Source organism: Lonchura striata, chromosome 4, assembly GCF_046129695.1.
Source record: "Lonchura striata isolate bLonStr1 chromosome 4, bLonStr1.mat, whole genome shotgun sequence".
NCBI classification, from domain to species: Eukaryota; Metazoa; Chordata; class Aves; order Passeriformes; family Estrildidae; genus Lonchura; species Lonchura striata.
In genome coordinates this window covers 44,429,226-44,448,639 of record NC_134606.1, presented here as the reverse complement: position 1 = coordinate 44,448,639, position 19,414 = coordinate 44,429,226, and the positions used below count along the sequence as shown (strand labels likewise).

The following is a 19,414-nucleotide window of genomic DNA, read 5'->3' as shown; positions in this document are numbered from 1 at the left end:
TATGCCTGCAAAGCCACACACTTTGCAGCATCTCAGGACTCTGCATCCCTGAGCAGAGAAGACCAAAATCACCTGTGTGCTTGGGTGGCCTGTCTGATTGCTCCAGTTGACACAAATGTGAAAATTCCCCTTTTGTGTGTATGAGTGGTAGAGTTCTTTTGGGCCTGCTCCAATGTCACTTGCTCAAAAGGCAAGAGGAAGCTCTTGAGAAGCAACAACAGGTTGTTGTGTCCTTCCTCTAAATGGCTAATCCCTTTTCTTGGTCCAAAATTTCTTTCACTGCTTACGGTTTTAAGTTTCTTTGTGCACAATAATTTATGGATGAGAGCAAACATTATTAGAAAGCTTCATGTGTTGTGCACTGTGGGGCAACATTTCAGCATCAGAGTATCATTTCTTCAGCAGTCTTCTTTGCAGTGAGTATGTGTATTGATAAGAAGAATTATGTCAATTAACCACATAACCTGTAGAAGTGCTGTTTCCTATGCTAATTAGCTCTTTCTCAGAGAACTGTACTTTTAATTTATTTTTCAAAGTACTTTCACTTATCCTTTTCCTTTCAAACTTCAACACTTAGTGAAATATGCATCCAGGTTTACTGAAAGGCTTTGAAGCTGACAAGACGAAAATTGAAAGGGGAGTGATTTAATGGTTTAATTGCTAAATAATGATGAAACTGTGATAGTAATTTCCTGTTAGTGTGAAATGGCCAATCAGTCCATTTTGTAGAGTGAGCACAAGGCCTAGGATAAGCTGGATAAATCATCTCTAGTTTCTGTGCCAAGTGGTGCATTTCAGGGACTCCTGAAGATTATGTAAAACTTTTTTTACCAGAAGGTCAGGTTCCAGACAAGAATTATCTTGCCTAGCAGTAAAATTCTGTTGCTGGAATTTAACTGAATTCTGTCCATAAGCTGTACAAAATTGAGAGAAGGTTTCATTCAAAAATGACCCTACTGTGAGAATGTCTCTTTTATAAGCAAGTCCAAATTACAGGCCCTTGCCTGTGGCTTTCTGACTGGCCTGCTGGGCTGGCAGGGGAGAAGAGGTACTGAAAGGAAACACCAAAGGCTGGGACTGTGCAGGATGGCAGATCAGAATGTTCAAGGTGGCCAAAATCCAGCAGGTCCATTGCCACCAGGGGCTTACAAACTGCGGTCTCCCACCTTAGCCCAAATCTGCTGGAAGGGTGGTTGGTGACAATGTGTATTCTCATGAGGAAATGTGGCCCCTTCCAAGTCCATGTGTTTATTTCCTCTTTCTACTCTGCCTCTGCAACTTCTAACCTTCCATTAATCCCAGTGTATCCTGGATAGAAAATAGCAGTAGTTAGAGCTTGTAGCTTAACTGAGAAGCCAGAGATGTAGCAATAGACCCATTAATTAATTTTCTATTTAAACTATTTTTGATAATTTGTTCTTTGAGAAACTGCATGTGCAGCATTTCTGTGTTCTTCACCTCTGTGCTGCAGGGACTTGGACGTGGAAGAGACTCTTATTGTAACCTGGTGAGGGCAATATATGTGAATCTTAATTATTTATGTACCCACTCTCCCACATGGCATAGGCATGTTGGTGCTAGCTTTAAGCCATCTTACTTAGGTGACAAATATATATGGCTCATTATGGGCTTGCCTACCTGATCAGATACTTCCTTCTGAAACTTTCTTAAAAGTTCTGAATGATGGTTTGACTCCCCTGGCAAGTTCTCACTGTGGTTGATTATGCCCTGCCCCCCAATAAGAAAGTTATCTTCCCTTCTCTTCAAAAGCATTCAATTTAAATTACAGGATCTTTTGTTGGTTAAGCAAAAGCAAGCTAATAACATTTTTTTTTCTCTGTGTATGTGTTGCAGTATTACCATCAAGTTAAGCCATGGTTTACCTCTTGGTTAAGAAAGAATTTGATTTCTTTCAGTTTTTTTTTAAAAAACTTCAGCAGCTTTCCTAGACTTTGCATTATCACAGCTGATTGCCGAAACAGCATTTATTTTTGCATTGCAGACATCTCAGCTGAGGATTTAGCACATGATTGTATTTGCTTCCTAGCCATGGCATGTTGATGTTCAAGTGGTTCTTCAGTGGTTGCCAGATACCAGGAGAGTGTGGAGGTTGCAGGTATGAAACGTATTCTTTGTGCAATGGTTAGGATATATGATGTCCATCACAAACAATTGAGTGCATCTGTGTTTCTTCAGTTCCAGATTAAAAGAAACATTGAGGTCTGGGTTTCATCTTTGTCCAGCAGATTTACACCTGTGTAATTCTGGTGCCTTATTTAAATAGTAACATAAACCTGACACAATGGGAATTAAATCCCATAGAAAAAAAAGTAACTAAAAGTTTCATTATGTTGTGGAATAAGCATACCAGGCATCCACATGTATAATTTATTACCTATAGTGGGGTAAGTACTTAACAACAGTTATAATAAACCCATTCTGTTCATTCATTTTTAGATCTTAGCATACTTATTCAGATCTTAACCGAAAGTGAATATACAATCAATGTCAGGCTTTTTTTATGCAGGTTTAGTAATGTAGGCCTGCCAAAGTTCTTTAATTAAATAATTATTCATCGTTCAATCAGAATAGATTTTTTAACTATAGGGATTACAGGCAAGTACATGCAAAATCCACCCTGAACTGATCATGTTTTAGCTGCTTTCTGTAATCCTGAGTGATAATCTGTCACACAAAAAAAAAAAAAAAAAACCAGGGAGAAAAGTTGCAGTTAGATATTAAAAATGTAATTCCTAATTCTGAGGTGATCACAGAAAAGGTACACTAAGGTACAGTTTGGTGCTGTGAACAAAGTTAGAGCTGTCTGACAAGTGAGAAAAATGGGTTTTGTAGATGGTTCAGATTCAACAGAACTGTCGCCAAACCCAAAGTAAGCTAAGGTGCTCAGCTTGTGGGGAATCAGGAAATATGGTTTGGGGTATTTGACTTGTAGCCCCCCATATTCATAAGGTGGCATGTGGAGCTATTAAGGGGAAGTTCAGTAAATTTCATGTTGTGTGTGTCTGCTGCACATGCCAGTTCCCACAGGAGGGTCTGCATAGGCAGAGCAGCCTTCTGATTTCTTCTGAGAGTATTGGAAATCCAGAAAATCTGTTTGGCAAGGGGGCTGCTGTTTGTAGCATCACACAAGGCTGGCTTCAGATGGCCCCTGCTGCCATGGCATGTCATTAATGCAGCTCACAGCAGCTGGACTGAGAGGACTTCAGTGTTTATTAGGGGAATATAATCATTTAAGCCTGAATAAGCTTCAAAGCTCTAATGTGGCTGTTTGGCCAACAGAAATGAGATGTAAATTTGTGCTGAATAGCCACTGATTACAGAAAGATGATTAATGTGAGGTTTAAAATTGATTTATGGGTGCAGTTGTCAAGGCCTAAGCCATTAATGTAATATTATCACTATGAAAAGCTTTGGGTAGATTAGAGACCAGGAAGCAGTGGCAAAATAATGCATTTGCTGGAGGGTCTGATACAGTGTATGGGCCGTCTGTAGTCTAGTCAAATTTGGTATACGCCTGAGAGGTTAGGCTTTGTCAGTGCAGCACGTGGATAATTGTATCACTTTCCTGAAATACTAGAAAACCAGGAAGTTTAATCTGCTTTGTTTTCATTAAATGCACTTTCAGATCAAGTATTTTTTCTCTTTTACTGGAAACTTAAATGTGTACTCACTTGAAGAAATTCTAAAAAGCTGATGACAATGATAAAGATTAAGAATTTTGTTTAGTTTTTGCAAATTTTTGCTGTTCTGTGTGTTAAAAAGAAACTAAATGTATTGTGTTATTTCAGTTGTAGTAAACAATCACCCTGTAGATTTTGATTTATTTAAATATTAGGACAACATTAAAGTAACAACGAAAACTTCCTTTCTTCCTGCTTTTCAAAGTTGGTCTGTGAGCCTCTTGGTATCATCAGATGATGAGTAATGTGAATAATATCCCAAAAGCTTTGAAAATCCAAGCATTTTATTACAAACCTAAAATTTATGTCCTGATCTGAGTCCTTCTGAAAATCTGGCTCTGTCAGCCTTCCAGTGTTAAACCATGTGGTGTCAATACTGTTTGTTCTGGCCTTTGTTAAATTGCTCTGCAATGAGTGTAACATTAGGCAGTGAAAAATGATTTAATGGTATTGTGTTTCTTCATTGCTTCTTTCACGCTCGTCTCCATTGTCTTTCCCTCAGTTGCTGGACTGTGATTTGAAACGGATGTTTTAATTCAGATGTGCAGAGAATTTCAAACCTCTAAAAAAATAAACCTGTGGGAGGGGAGATAGGGGCTTCCAGATAGCACATTGCTTTGTTCTGGGAAGGGGGTCTGTGCAGTCCCTGATTAGGCATGCGAAGAGGGGCTGGTGCTCCTTTTCATTTCAGTTCCGCTAGCCCCCAGCTGGGTTCTCATTCCATTTGGATTCTGGTGCTGACATCTTTCATTGATCATGCAAATTGTCGAAGTCTGAGCTAAACTTCAGTCCCATTTTCTTTTTTTTGTCCCCCCATGTATCTTGGTGTGCAGATTGAAAAGTCTGGGTGGCTTTGTCCTGATGTTTCTCCATTTTTCAACAGCTTGAGCTGTGCATGTTTCAGAACAGATGATACACTTCATAAGCATGTACTGAAAATAATTTTTAAGGTTTTAATTGTTCTTTCTTACCCGTTTTCTTGGGTGGTACTTTGTGTAGCAAATTGCTGTTTGTGTTTAGAGATGCTATCGCAGCTTTCCAGAAATCTGCATTGTTTCTCAGCTAGTTAGTGGTGCAGAGCAATCCAGGAATTGTCAACACTTTAGCCTTAAAGGGAGTTTTGCTCAGAAGTCTCCTGCACAGCCTGCTGCAGAAATGAAAGGTGTGGCAGCAAACCTTACATGCATACTACAAATAAAAGAGAATATTGAAAAATTGTTCAAGTAGTAAATTCAAATGTTTACACAACAGGAGTTGATGATTATGAAGTTCTCCATGTAACTTTAGGTGACTGATAATGTCTTCAAATGTAGGTCTTCTTGAGAGGAGCAGTCGTGCTTTGTCTCTGGGTGGGGCTCTCCTGTTTGGTGTTTTCCCTCAGCTCTGAGCAGTTTGACTGTGTGAGAACCTTTCTTGGTATTACTTCATGCAGGAGGAGGATTTCTGAGGAGGATTTCTAGCAGTCCTGATTGCACATAGGATGGTTAAAGGTTGACCAGGGTGGAATTAAAAATATCCAAAACACTGGAAGATACTGAAGTATCCACCCAAATACTTAAGCTCTCAGTTCTAAAAATTGTATTTTTTTAAAGCTGATGTCTGCTGATGAGCTTCTTCTGAGTATTGAAATGTGCAGTTGGCAGCACTGGAGTTAGGATGGAGTGTGGTTTTGCTGTGAACATTCACCCAGCTCGTTTTCAGTGTAGTTTTTTTTCTATAGTGGAGATGAAACATCAATTATCTCCCCATCTTTGCTATTCCCTCTCTTGCCCTTTGTCAAAGTGCAAAGCCAAATGTGAAACCTTGACACCAAGTGAAATTGAGTCTTGTTAACTCTTGCTGCAGTAGGGAGTAGCCTTTAACATGAAGCAAGGCCCTTTGTCTCCTCTTAGCATTTTTGCTTCCCACACATTGCAAGGGGTCATTCAGAAGCACATCTGGCAGTTCCTGTAACTCTGCCGAGGTGAGAGTTTGCCCTTTTAGTGGGGGCTGGTTGGAGGGGGTGGTAATGGAAGTGACTTTCTAAGTTTGCTTTCTGCTAGGTAAGTATCACACGGGGGCTAGGGAATATATATTTGGCTAATATAGAAATGAAGAAAAAATATTCACTAGTCTGATGTGGTACATCTCAAAATCATGCTTTAAATTTACAGTTCATACCTCTTTGCTATATTTGCTTCCTCCACTTATGTTTTAGTGTATGAAAAATGATCCTTAGTTTCTTGCTGGGATAGCTCCAGTAATGAGTGAGGAAACTCATATTTACTTCAGCTAATTAACCTCAGGATATTCTGAAGCTGCGTGTTAACCGGACTGTGCAGCTTAGTGACCAGAGTGGCATTGTAAGAAACAGCAAGAAACTGCAATCCAGTAGTAAAATAAGAAGAGTGGCCCAGAAGTAGCCCATAGCGTTCTTATTTTCATGTTATTTTCCTGGTTGGAGAAATTGGGAATGTGCCAAGCCACCAGAAAACGTTAAGTTCCTTCTTCAGAAACTCGGCTTTCATTAGGCCAGATTTCCGCCTGAGTAGGGAGATTAATCAGATGCTTTCTGTCCTCTGTTATCCATTATGCTTTTTGCTTGACTAGTAACTGCTGTCAGTAGGAATATATATCTGTATGTATAAATGTCTCAGTTGTAAAATTGCCATCCAAATGAGGCTTGAGCCTCGGGTGGGGGCACTGTCAGATGTATGGAAATAGCAAAATCCCAGACAGTTGCAACTGCTTCTGGTATTTAAAGGTTTTAGTAAACTCTTGCCAAATGTTATTTGCATAGAACTCACTGCAGTTTCTTTTTGACAATGGCTCCTGACTTGAAAATGAGCTCCAAAGCCCCAAAAACCAAGCTGAGAAAGTGTAAAAATAGCTTCACCTTTTACATTATAAAAGTGGATGTTGCTATTGAAAAAGTTTGCACAAGTAATAATTTCTTTGTTGCTTGGTAGCTGAAATTTTAAAGTATGTTTGAGGCTGAAAGAAGTAGTTTGTATTACTCCAGAACAGTTTTTTCATAGATTTATCTGGCCTCTGTTTTGTTTAAACTCAAGAAGAAAGGATGGTAAAGACATGATTTGTGAGGCTCTCAAAATAACTGGTTTCTCTTTTACTGAAGTTTTTTTGTTCCCTCCCCTTCTTTCCTAACTTGACCCAACTATATGAATTGCTTTGGTTTCCTGATTATTTGTATTTCAACTTTGTGATTTACTGGAAGAAGGGATGGGGCTCTAGTTGGTGTCCTTCCACCACTTGGTGTGGGGCAGGAGGAGAGCTATCCCAGTGAGCAGGCACCCTGCCCCAAAGCAGAATTTGAGTTCTAAAACTGTGTAGTTACCCTGGTAAAAATGCTTAAAAAATGTTGCCTAAGAGTACTGTTTTAAGCACTGGTACTGATGGAAAAAGCTGAACAAAGCTATTTTGATGTCTCTGCTCTGCTCCTTGCACTGCTCATCCATTGCAAAGAGCAGGGCTGCAAACAAACATGCAGCACTGTTCCAGGTTACTGCGTTTTCCTGCTGCCTGAGAGGGGTTTGGATCACTGTCCCTTGCTGTGAGGGAGAACCAGGCTTCTCAAGCTCCTCGTGCAGGTGCTGGTGGGCTGTGCCATGATCAGTAGGTCATTGAGGTTATCATGCACCTCTTGCCAATGCCAGTGTTCAAGGTGGAACTCTTGCTCCTGCCAATCATTGCTGTAGAGGGAGCTAAAAGTAACATGACTTTTTGGATGCAATGTCTTTTGTGTTCTTGTTCTTGGAGCAAGCAAAACCCATTTAATGAAGACTGAAACACCTCCAGCAAAATCAGGCTCTTGCTTAATCATTCAGGTCCCGAGCAGAAAATCTGAGCAATGCCACATATTGCAGCTTCTGTTGATAACACTGGCAATATTTGGTGGCAGGATCTGAAACAGGGATGGGCCTGTTGTAAATGCTGTTTTGCAATAGGCAAGATAGTGACAAAGTCAGCTTTATTTTACAACTAGCACAGACCTGCAAAACGTTCTGCAGTGCAGAAGAAAAGATGTGTAGTGCTCTACGTGGCTTTCACTAGAGATATAGCCTTATGTGACCTCACTGAAGTCACTGAAACTGAGGAAAGCCTGCTGCTTGTTTGCTTTAACTGTGTGGTACGGTAGCATGTGGAAACCAGCAGGTAGCTAAAAAAATAACAAACCCACAAGTTTTTGGGTTTTGTGATGGGACGGAAGAAGCAGGTTGCAAGATAAAGTTGAGTAGCAGGAGGGAACATTTGTGAGGGAACTAAGCTGGAGGCTATTGATTGGCAGCCAGGTCTTAGCATCAGCTGCATAAAAGGAAATCAGAGAGTCTGCCCAAATGTTACCGGGATGAAAGGCAGGATAGATAGTACTGAGCTGAGCACCAGGCTGGTTTGCCCTTCTGGAAGGGTGTCAGGTGTCCCCTTTTCACTTGGCATGGGGATTGCATAACACCGTGCCACACTGTCCTCTGCAACGGTATGTGCTCGTGGTGGCCTTGACAGCAGTAATTTGAGGTAAAATTGCCTTTCTGTGGGCAAAGCATGCAGAGTATCTCTGATGCTTTCACACATTCAAAGCCTGAGATCAGAGATCCGTGCCAGGCTTGCTTTCTTCCAAAAGAATAAAAGGTAAAATACGTAAATCCTTTCCTAGTTTTGCAGAGCTCTGTGTGGCGGGATGGAAAAATTTAAACAGGAGAGGATGAGACTTCTTGTAGCAATGAGCCTGTGAAATATGTAGTGAGAAGAGAGGCAGATTCACAGCCCTTGGAGTGAGGGAGTCCTGCCAGGAAGGTTTCAGGTAAGTCTTAGGAACACCTTTGTTTAATGTTCTTAAGCTTCCTTTCCCTCTAAAGATACCTAGGATTTTGCTAAATGCCTAATTTCTTTTTCAGCAGTGCAAGGATGTGTGGAACTAGGAACAAGGCTTGGAGTGTGTCTACTGCCTTTAGTAGATGTTAAAAAAAGTGAATGAGTCAATGAAGACCAGTAACAAAAACTAGTACTGCAACACCCCCATCCCCTCAAAACCAAATAAACAAAAGCTCTGAAATGTTCATCCCTGCTGTCAGCGTTTGGTTTTGGGGCAGCAGCCTTTTGCTGTGCTGTGGTAGCAAATTGCACTCCTGGAATCTCCAAGATTAGAAACAAGCCTGAGTAGCAGACAGCTGGTGAATGTGTTTTAAAATTGTCCATTTAACCCAAGGCTGCTCCACTGAATGCTTTTTTAACTCTTATATCTTTAGTTAGATGTGTGATATCTTTGGCCTTTCTCTAGACAGACAGCCTGTATGAAATGTGTGCTTCCTATTGATGGAGCTGCATTTTCACTCACCAGCAGTAGTGTGCTGAGAATTTCTGATTCAGAAATAGGTCTTCTATAAATGATTTAACATCAGGCCATTGAAATGCATTTGTGTTTTCCTTCTTAGGGCTATTAAAGATGTAGAGAAAACATTTACCACCAAATTAATGGTTGCATTTTTGTTTTAATCCTGCAGATGGGGTTGATTTATATATCAAAAAATATGTGCTGCAGAGAGGAATTATAACATTACACAATTTTTCAGTTGTACTTGATGTTTTTTCATGCCAGTAATTTTCATCTAGATGTTGTCTCTTTAATGTAGTGGGATTTCTTTCTCATTAACTGTGAGGCACTGCATTTCATCCTGTGGCTTTGTATTTCTTTGTTGGCTGAAATACTGCTTTGAGGTCTGTAGTGACTAGGAGGCTGGGACCAGGCAGAAGGTGCAGGGGCTCTTGCTGCTATCTCCATCTCGTGGAGGGATGTAAAAGCAGAAGGGTGGCAGCTTGCCTGCAGTCTCTGGGGGGGACAGATCCAGCTGAAGAGAAGGAAATGGTGTAGTCCTACATGCAGATAGGGGAGAAGAAGATTAAATGACAGCAGAGATTTTGCACAATACTGGCTGTTCTGATAAAATCTGGTTGACTTTCCCTTGAGGATTACACAGAGATAAGCAGCCTTAGCTCATTAGCACCTCCCCTTTCTCATGCTCTGATGATTGCTTTAGGTTTGATGACAGGTGGTGATGGCAGGATTTGCTCTGATCTGGGGAGCAGTACTGAAAGTGCAGCACATCCCGAAGCCTGAGATGTTAGGGCAGTGTGCCATTTCTTGCAGCTGAGATAAGACTCTAGCACAGTTCATTTGATGTATTTATGCTTGGACCTTTATCCTCATGGTGTTTAGTGCTCTCAGTGCATGAAAGCAACCATTAGAATCACTGCACTTAGTTTTTCAACAAATGAACTTTGTACTCAGTCCCAAAAGCACAACTCCTGAAGCAGCACTGGAAATGAGCTTAACTGCATAACTCTGGGGAGCATCACGGTTGGGTCCTTGAAAATTGACCTGGCAAGTATGAAAAAAGTCAAGTGATGTTTTTCAGCATGCCTTCAAGTTAGGTCACTAATGATAGTACTGTAACATCACAGTCATTGTAAATGTCAACTCTGTGAAAGAACTCCATGTTAATGCTCTTTAGATGGTGTACAGCATTTTACTGTGTACCTTGTGGCCGTTCATAAACATCTCCACATGATAAAACTGGTCTAAGCAATTTCCAGTCCTGAAATGCTTTGCACCACTTCCTGCCAGAAGTTAACATTTACTCATGTATGCTTGTTGATGTGAGCAGTTGTTCAAGTGATCCTCTGACCTTCAGCCAGAAAAAAACAAAGTTAAAGTCATTATGTCTTTCCTGGGCTATATTGGGATGTGCTCATCTGTCCACTGGAGTGGTTTGGGAGGGACCTCTCTGTGGATTGGGAGAAGTGGAAGGTTACTCTCCCTTTTCATCAACTGGGCAATCACTATCACCTAAAAATAGGACTTCACCTTTATATAGTGTCATGCTTTAATCCCATCCATCAGCTAAGCACCACACAGCCCCTCTCTCACTCCCCACCAGCGAGTGAGCAAATCAGAAGGGTAAAAGTGAGAAGTTGTGGGAAGATTATTCTCCTGCATGGTGGGGGTGTAGGGCAACAAGAACTCATGACTTGAGATAAAGATACAGCGACAGTCAAAACTGCATGCACAAGCAAAGCGAACCAAGGAATTAATTTACCACTCCCATGGCTAAGGCTGGTGTTAAGCCATTTCCAGGTAAGCAGAGTGGTATTCTCATTACAGTCTCTATCCATGGACCAGACCATTTAGGGTAATGTTGCAATGAACTCCTCTCCTTGCCCCTACTGCTTTTTTGGACTTAGTCATAGACTTCAGTCCCTTAGGATTTTACCTGCTCAAAGTGGAGCCTTAACTACATGCCACAGTCTTTTCAGGGGTGTACCTGCTGCAACACTGACATAACCACAGCTACAGATGCTTTGAGATGCACTGTTCCCGCATGAATGTATCCACAGCTGATTAGGACTGTTCTCCCATGTGGACTAATCCCCAGGTTGCATTCCCATCAACTTGAGTTCACACTGCAGTTCCAGCATATCCAGTGTGGCATCACAGAAACAACAGTGATGGCCTGGGCATTTGCCAGCATGGTGCTTTGCCACTGCTGACATCAGGATGTTGCCAGGCCTGGCAGAGTAAGATGGTCAGCAGTTCAGCAAGCAGCAGAACCAAGGAGCAGCCACTGACAAGCACACTAAAGCGCAGGCTTTAGTGTGCAGTGAGGCAACCGAGCCCCATGGCAAGCCCAGCAGCCAGTCAGTGAAGAGCTCAACAACACCAACAGCTATAACTTCAATCCAACACCTTGGAATCAAACCTGTCATTATCTCCAACCCTTTCCAGCCCCACACTGGCCATCAAAAAGGACTCTTGTGCTTTAACCCTGGCTGGCAACTAAGTGCCACACAAGTGACTCATTCACTTCCCCTGCAGAGAATGAGTGAGAAATCAGAAGGGTAAAAGTGAGAAAACTCATGGGTTGAGGTAAAGGCATTAAAATAGGTCAAGTAACAGCCATGCACACAAGCAAAGTAAACCAAGAAATTCTTTGGAAACACCCTTCCCATGGGCATGCAGGTGTTCAGCTATCCCCATGAAAATAGGGCTTCCTCACATATAATGGTTACTTGCAAAAGCAAATGCCATGATTCTTCCTGTCCCCAGTTCTTTCTTCTTGCCCCGGTTTTATGTGCTGAGCAAGACACCATATGGTCTGGAATATTCCTTGGGCCAGGTGGATCAGCTATGTCCTCTCCCAACTCCTTGTGCACCCCCAGCTTCCTTGCAGGTGGGATGGGCTGTGAGGCAGAAAAGGCCTTGACTCATCTAAGTGCTGCATAGCAGTCACTGAAACATCTCTGTATCATCAACAGTGTTTCTAGCATAATCCCAAAGGTACCCCATGTGAGCTACTATGAAGAGGGTTAACTCTATCCTAGCTGAAACTAGTACAATGTTAGACAAATTCCATTGGAAGTATATATGTACAGTATACTTATTACTTAAATTAACCATTCTAGTTGAAGAATGGTGTTTTTCTGCTTTTATTTTCATATTTCAAAACGTTCCTATTTACTGGAACATAGAAAATCTAGCTGCTGAATTATTTTGTGTTGCATACTTTTATCTTTTCTCAGTGACTCTCCTGGTAGCTGTTCATTGCCTCTCCTAAAGTCAGGCATAAATCCTGCACAGATCTGCCTGGCTCTCACTGCAGACATGGCTTTGTCCAATTCTGTGGTGCTACCCAGTAACAATTACATCTTAATCGCAGTAGAGTTGTGGCCTGTTTAAGCCCAGAGACACAGAAAAGGGTTAGAAATGAAAGTACTGCTTGCCATGGCAAAAATATCTTTAGGTTAGGTTCCTTACCTGGAAGACTGGTGGTGCATATGGACTCTGCATGTCACAGTGGGCATGTCTTCCTGTGCAAGTCCCTACTTTCACATCCCATCACATGTTAGGGAGGAGAAGAAATGTTTTTCTGATGGTGGTGTTTGTAATTCATTTTTGACTGTACCATTGGGTTATGTTCTCGTGTCACTTCTTGCTGATGTTTTAATTTAAAATGTAAGAAAAACATTTCATTTTAAAAACAACTTCGTTGACTCTGAGGGTGTTCTCTTTCAGCTCTGCAGTAATGGCATCTGGGCTGAGAACACTCTCAACTTTATCTCAGGCTGTATTTCCAAGAAAAAGTTGGGCCTTTGGCCATCAGAAGATATGACGCTTGAAACAGGAGTACCTTTGAATTATGTTCTGTGCATTTCCTTTGTGCTGCATCTGCAGCTATGACCAGGTGTGTGCAGCAATGCTGAGCAGAGGATGGAGGAGGCATTGCAAATTAAGCCCCTGCAGATGAGTGGGTCAAAACCAGAAGGGAAGAAAACTGAAACCAACACTGGCTCTCCTGGGTTTTTGCTGCACTTAGATGTTTAATCTAATCTCTTTAATGCAACAGTAGGGTTGTCAAAAGCAGAGAGGAAATGCTAATGTTGTATCTGTGGTAGGCATGGTTGTGATGCTATTGGCTCTGAGCTGCACCAGGAAAAAGCATGCCCTTCAGTGATGTCCTTCGGAGCATGGCTAAAATAAAATGCGCAAACAGTTACTGCAATTCCCACAAAGCTGCAAAAAGTTGCCTGAAGCTTTGATTAAAAACCTGTGTAGCACATAAACAGCTCAAGATTTGCAGGTAACCTGTATTGGAGGTAATCTTCTCTTTGCATGAGCAAGAACTACACTGACTAGTGCACTTGGGGATAGCAAAGGGCCATTTATTTAATGTGTCACTCCACTGATTTTCTGGCATGCTGTTTGGTGGGGGAGAATAGCCTGTAGAAGTATGGTTTTCATTATGTGGGGTGACGATTTGAGGATGTGGTAGATAGGAGCCTGCGGGCATGGGGACAGACAAACTGTGGATTGGAAAAGCTCACAGAAATGGCCCCATCTGCTTTTGTTTTGTTTCCTAACTGAATAGTAGTGGACAAACCCAGCAATATGTTTTCCCACTTTTGAACTGTCTAAAACAAAGGGTTTTAACTTTCAGCCTTTCCTATTTATAACAGATCATTTATCTGACTTTACCAGGAATGTATCAAGCCTCTAGTACAGAAAGCTTTTTTCCTGAAAGTCCTGAGTTCTGAAACCCAAGATGCTCTTTAGATGGGAAAGCTAAGAGTTGTGACTGTTTTAAAAAATACTTTTCCTTTTTATACAGTGGGAAGAAATTGGTGAGGTGGATGAAAACTACGCTCCGATACACACATACCAAGTATGCAAGGTAATGGAACAGAATCAGAACAACTGGCTTCTGACCAGCTGGATCTCTAATGAAGGGGCATCCCGCATCTTCATTGAGCTCAAATTCACCCTGAGGGACTGTAACAGCCTTCCAGGAGGACTTGGGACCTGCAAGGAGACTTTTAACATGTATTACTTTGAGTCAGACGATGAAGATGGGAGGAACATCAAAGAAAACCAGTACATCAAGATTGATACCATTGCTGCTGATGAGAGCTTCACAGAGTTAGACCTTGGCGACAGAGTGATGAAGCTCAACACGGAGGTGAGAGACGTTGGGCCCCTGACAAAGAAGGGATTTTACCTCGCTTTCCAGGATGTGGGTGCCTGCATTGCCCTGGTCTCCGTGCGCGTGTACTACAAGAAGTGCCCATCAGTGATCCGCAACCTGGCCCGCTTCCCTGACACCATCACGGGCGCGGATTCCTCACAGCTCCTGGAGGTGTCAGGGGTCTGCATCAACCACTCAGTGACTGAGGAGGCACCGAAGATGCACTGCAGTGCAGAAGGGGAATGGCTGGTGCCCATCGGGAAGTGCTTGTGCAAGGCAGGCTACGAGGAGAAGAACAACACCTGCCAAGGTAAGGGTTTGAAGGGAGGGCTCTGTGCTAAGCTTCCAAGGTGATGTGCAGTCTGGGATTTCTTCTCTTTCATGTTTTTGGTGCCTGGTTGAGTTGACAGTGGTGGGTCAGGATCTCACTTCCACTGAGGTTCTTTGAGTAAGTGTTACAGCAGGAAGACAGAGGCCTGGGCTTGATGTCGTGGCACTTGACACCTGTGTACAGGTGCTTCTGGTGCTTACAGAGCTGCCAACAAGGAGAATCTGGCATTCTTCTATTACCTTTGGAGCACTGTACTACTGGGTCCATGAGGCAACTGTAGTCTTTTCTGTTCTTTAGAGATTTATGTTATTTTTTCCTCAGTATCAGGGTTTCCTTATGAGTCTTAGAAGCCTGGTTTGGTTTTGTTTTTTTTTTTCAGGATTATATCAGGGAATGTTTGAAGTTAATCTCTCTGTAGAAGATGCATTTTGTTTTTGTATTTGGAGGAGTGTGTTTTCTGTCTTTATCATTCTGTGGGGGGCTGGGTATTTGATGTGGTGTGAGTTGCTTGATTTTCCTCTCTGGTAAATAATTTAATACAAAGCTGCTCAGCTGTTCAGTTAAACTTAAAGCCCCACTGATAAAAGTGCTTCCATATGTGCTGAAGCTTTCCCACAAGTAGCTGGCTGAGGTTCCCAGGTTGCTGGTCAGCATAGGTCTCATGAATCATCAGAGGCCTTGTGCAAGAGATCTAGGGTATTTCAAGCTCAAGACCTTAAAAAGAATACTTATAAAGAACAACAGTGTACTCTGAGTGTACAATCTCATGGTTTGCTGTATTATATACTTGTTTTTAAAATTTTCCCTTCTGTTGTAAATACGTAACAGGTAGCCTAAAACTAATTTGCTTGTAAAAGAGAAGGGTAAACAAAGATTTCAATACAGTTTGCTCTTTGCAATATTAATATATGTTGGTTATCAGTTCCATCTCAATTGGCTTGTCTTTGCAGCCACTTAATAATAGGTAGTAATAGATTCTGTGGGGAAGGCAGAAGAATTCCACTTCAGCTGAAATATGTGTTGCATTTTCTCTTCACCTCACTCCAGACATTGATTATTGTTTGTAGTGTAGTACAAAGAATAGATCAGTGCATATCCACAGCAAACTGTGGTCTTGATCCTTTAGTCCTCGGTCACATCACAGTGACCCTGAAGATAATTCAAATCTCTTCAAAGGCTGCCATGGAGAGAAAAAGTAATGTTTGAGAGGTTTGCGTTGGAGAAACCTCTACTAAACAGCATGTGGAGTGGTATTTTTGATGAGAATAGCCTCCTTTTTCTACAGATGTAGTCAATACAGCAAAATTTGTCTTGGTTTTGCTTTTCCTGTGCTGATAAATATATTTCTCCCCTTACGAGGGCAGAAGAAACTGACTCGATGTTTGATACTGTATTGTGGGGGAGCTAAGATCAACATTATCCCAAGTTGAGGAAATACAGACTGCCTCAGACGAGGGATGTTGGTCGATAGAGCAGCAAGGTTTTGCTTAATTATGGCAGAAAATACCATGTCACAAAGTGACAAGACACAGGTTTGGTGCTAGGTCTAGAATTTTTGGAGGAAAGGATGACTATTTTGGGTGCTAGGTCTAGAATTTTTACAGGAAAGGATGAGTTTTTGGATGACTATTAGTCACCCTTCAAGTCCTGTTCTCTGATGCTACATTTCTCAAAGCACACTTAGAGGTATCATCAAAAATAAAATAAAAAAAAAACAACAAAAAAACCCAAAAAACCCCAACCAAACAAAAAAGAAAAAAAAAACCAAAAAAACAACAACCAAACAAAAAACCACTATTAAAAAAACCAAAAAACAAAAACAAACAAAAAACTATTAATCAATTCACCAAACCCAAAAAAAAATGTAGATCTAAACCAGAAACCTGAGACTAATATTGAAGAAGCTGGGCTGCCTTTAGAGGGTTTGCAGTGTTGAGATAGCAATCTGGGGTGTGCTTACAGAAGACCTTAGTGATTGAAGGCTGTGCTTTCCATTTTTGGGTGTAGATTTGTTTTGGTTTTTTTTTTAATTTGTTTTTCTTAAGAGGACATTATGTGGCCTCTCAATTTATGATTGTGTTGGGTAGGGCTGTGATCATAATTAGGAAGTGTGAAAATGCTTTGTGGTGGTTTATTCCTGCCCTATTCCTAAGGTACGTCCACAAAACCTGCTCTTTACCTCACCTACAGCCTGCACCCTCAACAGGATTTTTATCACTTTATGGCTCTAGAGGTGTTAAAATCATTAATTCTTTTTTTGTGGGATAGCCCTAAATTCCATCACCAAATCAATGGGATTTGAGTGCCTATGGCAAATGCTGTTTGATGGCCCCATTTGGATGTCCTGCGTTTAACCCAGGTTATTGTGCCAAGCTTTCCCTGCTGGTTGGCTCCAAGATGCTCTGTTGATAGGAGGCATTCCGCCGTAGGCAATTCAGGAGGTCTGTATTCCACGTGTATGGGAGTTCATGTCAATATCCCATGTGAGTAAAACGCTTTCTGGTTTGGTTTCTGCTACATTCACAAAGATGAGATTGTCTCCTAGGATAGTGAAGTTAAACTTTGTATCCCTGAACAGAGTAACACCAAGAAAGGTCCTATGCATTTGTAAATACTGAATTTTTTTTCAGTCTGATTGATGCTAAGGAAATGCACTCCATGCTCCTGGCTGACATAATGATCATCTTGGCACTCTGCTATGTAGCTTTCACAAACACCTAAATAACTTCTGACCTTTGGTTTGTAAATCACTTGGGTGCATCTTGCAAGTGGTCTCCCAGTTTGCTTTCACTTAATAAGCAGATTTTTTGTGACCCTGCTTTGGGAAACATTTTCAACCCAGAAGAGCCTGGCTTTGTTTATTAAAATTTCTACTGCAAAGATGACATTTTCCAATCTCTAGTGTCACATCTGGACAGAGGAGACTACACTCTTTTATTAGAGGTGATGTAAATCCCAGTCATCCTCACAAACATATGGGAACTATTGAAATCCCTTCTGCCTACAAATCATTAATTGGCAATGATGTTCTGAATTCATCATCTTGTCAGCAGGGTTCCTGTTTGAAGAAGGCACTGACAGTAACAGCTGAGCAATTTCTCTCACTGGGGACTCTGAGGTTGTAAATATGGCATGGTCTAATCTCCTTATATAATGTGCTCACTCTCAATTAATATAGGCAGCTAGGTAGTCGTTACTGTAAAAAACCCAAACTATTTGGATTTTTACACCTCTGTTGGCAGCATAGCACATTTATCAGCAACTGCTAGGGACAGCTAGAGGTAAAGTGTGACTGTGTTAGGACATGTTTGTAAGGACCAGTGTTAAGGTTCATTATTCACAAGAATATATTGCTGTGCTAGTTACTAAGCAAAATGAAAGCAGTTGCTCTGTGAATTTCTATGCTGGTTTCCAGAGTGGTGGTTTGGTACCACTAAAGTGATGGTTATAGGCATTGCCTCAGTTCATCTGGTGCTTTCTAAACGAATCCTTGAGGAAAAGGCCTGCTTTCAAGCCTGCTTGGCCAGTTTCAAGTCTCTTAATGGTAGTCTCTGCCCTAGCAGGCCATACTCAACCAAGCTGAGGGACAGATCCTAAAATGCTGTAAAATTGGTGTAATGCCACTGACATTTCTCCCTTTATGCATTTAGGGGTTTGACCAAAAAAAATTGTCTGCTCAATCTCTGCTTTCCTTCTTCCTGCACTGGCATAGCTGAGTTTTATTGTAACTTCAGTTTTTGTTGCTTTCTGTAAATAGCAGCATTCACCATTGAGGTCTGTGTAGGAAATGAATACCATGACAAGGGTACTTCTTGCATTCATCCTCACCTTCAGCCCAATATGTTTTCAGTGAGCAGCAAGAAGTAGTTATTTTTATGCCTTTAAAGACAGTTGATCCCATGCAACTGGAAGAGAGGGGATGTTGACTTGTTAAGCTAATGAGAGCCAAACACATTTGCAGTGGTGAGGTCCTGCTGGCGTCCAGTGGGCTGCAGATGCAATTGATTTTGCAGAGCTTGATCTTTTTTTCAGATGACTTTAGAGCTGAAGCACAATTAAATTAAATATTTGAGTTAAGAAAAAATGGAAGAAAAGAAAAACTGCACAGAAGGAGAGCCAAAGTGAAAAGGTGAGTAATGAGTTCAGGAGGTCATGACTCTCTCTCCTTTCCAAGAATCAGTGCATGCTGCCACTTGAAGAGACATCAAAAGGAGTACAGTTGGTTTTAGCTAGCTAGCAGATATAGTCAAGCTTTCAGATGTTAGAGGTGGACAAAATAATGGAGAAAAACTCAGTGGCATCTTTCCTCACCCTTGCTGTCTTCTGAGGAAGAACATTGAAACGGAGGGCTGGAGGAAAGATGGGTTGGGATATAATTTGTGGTTTTTGGAAAGGAGCTGCTGCCAGAAAAAATAACCTGGATTTTTTTTTTAAACACCTCTAGAGTGTTCAAGCCCTTCTGCTGTCCTAAATATTAATGTTTGTTTGATTATTTTTCCCTTAATCAACTTTGCTGAACATACCTCAATGCATTTACAAAACCATATTTGTTTTTGCTGATTGTTCATTACTTGTGTTGTGATTCAGCTGAGCTCTTGCCAAGAGAAATGAGTTTCTTACAGAAAATAAGGGCTGCAGAAAAATGTTATGTTCACAGGTCATTTATTTTGGACTTAATTAAAACTAATTGACATCTAGCTTATGTATTTTAGAAGTTTACCTGCTGAATCAGTTCCTGGATGATTTTGTTGCTGGCTGATTGGGGCTGAAGCAGAGCTACTCGTCTTCCTCCAAAAGCAGAGCAATCAGTGCAAACTGTTCGAAGGCACTTTCCCAGAGCAGTGATTGCCATCCCGTTGATGAGCCACTAG

The 19,414-nt window shown here is 41.4% G+C and overlaps 1 protein-coding gene across 14 annotated transcripts in view; it reads left to right on the top strand.

Annotated features, from left to right (window-relative positions):
• Positions 1 to 19,414, top strand: part of EPHA5 (EPH receptor A5) — a 193,491-nt gene that overhangs the window by 29,705 nt on the left and 144,372 nt on the right. For 12 of the 14 annotated variants that reach the window (XM_021532611.2, XM_077782944.1, XM_077782945.1 and 9 more), the window contains one exon: positions 13,859 to 14,522. In XM_021532611.2, the coding sequence (XP_021388286.1) occupies positions 13,859 to 14,522 (664 nt within the window). Of the gene's footprint in view, positions 1 to 8,352; positions 8,500 to 13,145; positions 13,331 to 13,858; positions 14,523 to 19,414 lie in introns of all 14 variants that reach the window. The other 2 variants (XM_077782941.1, XM_077782940.1) reach the window with 2 other exon arrangements.